Genomic DNA, 4,601 nt, shown 5'->3' with positions numbered 1-4,601 from the left:
GGAAGCACTGGCTGAGACAGCCATCATTCTACCAGGTTAGCAGCCCATACCCATGTTACTTTTCAGTGGCATGTAAGTTAATTCTCAGCTTTTGTGATTAATCTGAATAGTGGCTTGAAACACAATGTTATCACTTAATCACAGTGGTGTGAAAATGTTCAGGATACAGTATTTAGTAACTATCTGTTATAACAGACAGTTCGGAAAGTTAATATCATCTCTAAACCCTGCTCTCTTATTCAGGTGGCATTGCTTTATATGTCCACCAGATTGATAGTGAACCTGTCGCAAACATACATATCCATGTATCTCACCTACACACTACTGCTGCCAAAGGTAAGACAACTATAGTAATACTACACTTTGCACCCAGTTCATCAGCAAAAGCATCGAAGAAAAAAGGCAGTGATCTCTGTTTGATCCTCTTTCTTGCAGAAGTACATAGCTACCATTCCCCTGGTCATGTTCCTAAGTGGCTTTGCTTCCTCGTTTATCATGAAGCCTCTAAGCAAGCTAATAGGCAAATGTGTGAGTATAAGTTTGCATGTGTGTGTTTTGATTGAAATATAAACCATATACCTCTTCTCTTTATTGGAAGTGATTAACAATCCAGAGATACCAGTCAGTTTTGCTGCGTCATATATGTGTGATCAAATTTATGAGTTGAGCGCACACGAACACCACCATAAAGTCGTAATTACTAGTGGGGAAATGTGTGATTTCCTTTGAGCCGAAGCTTTGTGAGTTGGAGGTATGTCAATTATAGATTTTAATAACACACCTGATGTGCATCCTTGTTAAATTAGTGCTAAAAATCTTCTTGTCTTCATCAGGAAGTAAAAAAGAGAACAAAATAGGAAATTGCCCATCAAGTGTTAAAGGTACAATATGTAAGTTTTCGCCACTAGAGTAATTGATCATGAAGGTGGAAGAGAGCTCTGTAAATGTACTCCCCCCACCTTCAATTCCTGTCGGTACTGAGACTCAAACCCACAACCTTCAGGTTACAAGTCCAACTCTCTAACCATAAGGCCACATAGTGGTCCCCTGGTCCCCTGACCCCTGGTCCCCATCCAGTATTTAAGGGACCATCTTAAAAATGACAATGAAAACGAATGGAAGTATTGGAAGTATTCATGTGCAGTATTGGAAGCTAATACAATATGATAGAAGGATTTTATTTGCACTAAAGTGTCCTTTTTTCTTATTGACAGATGATCTATTTTTTGGGACTGTTGCTGGTTCTTGCGTTCTCCTGTTGGGTGCTGCTGGACAAACACATGGGAGAAAAGGTGTATGGCGCTGCGGTCTTGCTCGGAGTGGGGTCCGCTACCATCCTGGTGATGTCACTTGCCATGACAGCTGAACTCATAGGAGACCAAACAGTAAGTGCTGATATCAGTCAGTAATGGAGAACTGAAAATGAACAGGAACCGCTTGAAGCAAATGTTTTATAGAGTGGATTCAGCACTAACAACTTCAACAGTAACGCATGATTGAACCAGTAAGATATTCAGATGTTTACAGAAGTGAAAGGCATATGTTTCAGAGTGACTAGTTTCAAAAGTGTAAAAATGGTTGTAAGGAACTAAAATGGTGCTATTAAAGACGTGTTCGAGTTTCTGATTCTGACTTTTTTCTTTTCCTCCTGACAGCAAAGTGGTGCTTTTGTTTATGGAGCTATGAGCTTCACAGACAAGGTGGCTAATGGTCTGGGAGTTATGATTATTCAGACGCTACATCCCTGCCGGTAAGTGTGTATGTCCCTGCATAGATGCTTGCTTGTGAGAGAGACTGTTTTAATGGTTTCATTTTATGTTTAGAGTAAAAGAAGTAAAACAAAATGTAATTTTTTTTTTTTTTTTTACATGTGTGATTTCTCTCATATAGCACAATGGTATGCTGTCCAGGCTGTGTGTGGTATTATCACTCTATCATGGTCATCGTCACTGGTGGAGTGGCCGTTTTAGCAGCGCTGAGCCTCTGCACAATCCTTATCTGGCCTATAAAGATAGTGCACTGTAAGACACTTGACAAAACTATCATTTATGTCTTTCTTGCTTTTAAACATGTACTTCCTCTTTGACTGCCTCTGTTTAATAGTGTTACTCGATAACCTCTTCACCTCATGGCTGACATGATGTTTTGTATTACAGTATCTATGCAAGATCATATGAATGGTTCAATAAACAGCAAAGACTTTAAGGGTGAGGGTAACATGTCAGCATCTGAAATAACAATCAGGAATCTGAACTACATGATTTTTTCCACAAAAACAATCAGAAACATCAATCAGCCACCTTTAATTTAAAGGGGTCAAATCACGAGGCAAATTTTCTTCAATGTTTGGAGATGATGGAGTGCAAGAAACCAGGCTGCATCATATTTATTTATTGATTAAATTTGTTTTTTCTGTGACAACTAAATACTTTGATTCAGTTATTCTAAGCACACCTATTAAGAAACCCAGACTAATGATAAAATGTGGGGAGGTTTGCCAAACCTTGTGCTTTTGAAGGTGAAGAAGGTAGAAATGGTCATGATTAACTGGATTATGTATATATAAGTGATTATTTTCATAATAAAAATATATGACCCCTTTAAAAGTGATCAGTATCAGATAATAAAAGGTTGATTCCATAGGTTTAAACTGCCATTCAAATGTTTAGGGTCAGTCATATTTATTGTGAAATATTACAATTTAAAAATGGCTGTTTTCTATTTTAATATTTTAAAATGAAATGTATTCCTGTGAAGGCAAAGCTGAATTTTCAGCATCATTACTCCAGTCTTCAGTGTCAAATGATCCTTCAGAAAGCATTCTAATATGCTGATTTGCTGCTCAAGAAATGTTTCTTATTATTATTGTCAGTGCTGCAAACAACTGTACTATTACTACTTGTTTGCATCAATATTCATTAATGAATAGAAAGTTCAAAACAACAGCATTAAAAAAAAAACAGAAAATAACTTTTGTTACATTATAAATATCTTTACTATCAATTTAATGTGCCCTTGCTGAATAAGACTATCAGTTTCTTTCAAAAAATCATACTGACTCCAAACCTTTGAATGGTGGTGTACTGTATATGAATTTGTACATGTAATATCTGATGTTTGTATTGTTTTTGTAGATCTGCCTGAGGTGACTGGCCTTATGGGGAGTGATACAGAGGACTCGGAGAGCTCTGAGCAGCCATCAGTCAACTGAACACACATCTTCAGCTCTGATGCAGAGAGCGTTTGGTTGACACTTACATCACAGTGGTGAAGGTTAGCAATCAGGTTTTGGTTCAGAATGATCTTTCACACAGGCCAGTGTTTGCTAATGTAGTCTATATGGTGGCCACATGTTAACACATGAGAGAATTTCACTGAGAGCCAAATATGTGGTGAATTTTTAGAGGTGATTAGTTGATATTACTCATGTGTCCTGTATTGTGGCTTTTTATCTCATAGTTCTCACTTAACCCAGCAGTCTGCATAGACACTTTATCTTTATTATGCACAATTGTTTTCAATCAAGTCCATAAAAACAAGGGAATTAATTTTTATAAGGACTCAAAACTATTGACATTATTATGAAGTTAGTGCAAGATGCACATGTTATGATGGATGCATCATTTCAGGTTATATTAATAAATCCATCTAACTGTTCCATAAGGGAATTCATGAAAAGGGAAGAATTGCTATTTTAAATCAGGGGACATGAAGCCATGTGTTGTCGTTCCAGGGCATATTTTCAGGTGTGAGATACATGGGTTATCAATGTTAGGGACCAGAGAGTCAGTGATGAGCATTTTTTCCCCCTGTAACCACTAGCTTTTTGTTTTCTTTCATATTTTTATATATGCATAATTGTTTTCATATGCAAGACAATTGTGTCTGACATGTTTTCTGTTCATGTAATTTACTGAACAGAATAAATGTTCTTTATGAACAGAGTTGATACATTGTAACTTGTCTTTGTGACTAGTTACTGATTAGCAGGAATGCAGTGTCAGTGTGAGTAGTTTTAACATCTGGTCAGCTGATCTAACGTGATGCTCAAGGCTTTAAACACTTCAAATAAATTGTAAAGACTGACGCTCAAATGTACCTGGAATGAATTAAATAGTCAATTGTAGTGGAACCAATCAACAAAATCAGTATGCTTGTAAAAGACAGCTGTATTTTATTATATTTGATGTCTTGTTCAAAACATATTTTAAATAAATGTTTTTTTTAATTACACTGTGTTTTAATTAAACATGAAGTGTATAAACATACATAATATGTATATTTATTCTGCAGGGAATCATTAAATTGATCAAACATGAAAGTAAAGATTTCTCTTTCAAATAAATGTTCTTTTCATTCTTCAAAAAATCTTTAAAAAATAACTGTTTCCACAAAAATATTACACAGCAAAACTGTTTTCAACATAGATAATAAGTAATAATTGATTTTTTTTAAATATCAGTATATTAGAATGATTTCTGAAGGATCATGTGACACTGAAAACTGGAGTAATGATGCTGAAAATTCAGCTTTGCCATCACCAGAATAAATTAGATTTGAAAATATATTAAAATAGAAAACAGTTATTTTAAATTGTAATG

At 35.5% G+C, this 4,601-nt stretch overlaps 1 protein-coding gene across 1 annotated transcript; it reads left to right on the top strand.

Moving 5' to 3' along the window:
- The first annotated feature begins 7 nt into the window (after positions 1–7).
- Positions 8–4,161, top strand: LOC107564709 (major facilitator superfamily domain-containing protein 12-like). The gene is made up of 7 exons (XM_016249847.1): positions 8–35; positions 244–336; positions 436–528; positions 1,215–1,385; positions 1,656–1,750; positions 1,891–2,021; positions 3,135–4,161. The coding sequence occupies exons 2-7, from the start codon at positions 259–261 to the stop codon at positions 3,209–3,211; spliced, it is 645 nt and encodes a 214-aa protein (XP_016105333.1). The 5' UTR covers positions 8–35; positions 244–258; the 3' UTR covers positions 3,212–4,161.
- Positions 4,162–4,601: the final 440 nt, after the last annotated feature.

Source organism: Sinocyclocheilus grahami, unplaced genomic scaffold, assembly GCF_001515645.1.
Source record: "Sinocyclocheilus grahami isolate Dianchi unplaced genomic scaffold, SAMN03320097.WGS_v1.1 scaffold957.1, whole genome shotgun sequence".
NCBI classification, from domain to species: Eukaryota; Metazoa; Chordata; class Actinopteri; order Cypriniformes; family Cyprinidae; genus Sinocyclocheilus; species Sinocyclocheilus grahami.
Note: the sequence above shows the minus strand (reverse complement) of the source record. Positions and strands in the feature narration are given on the sequence as shown.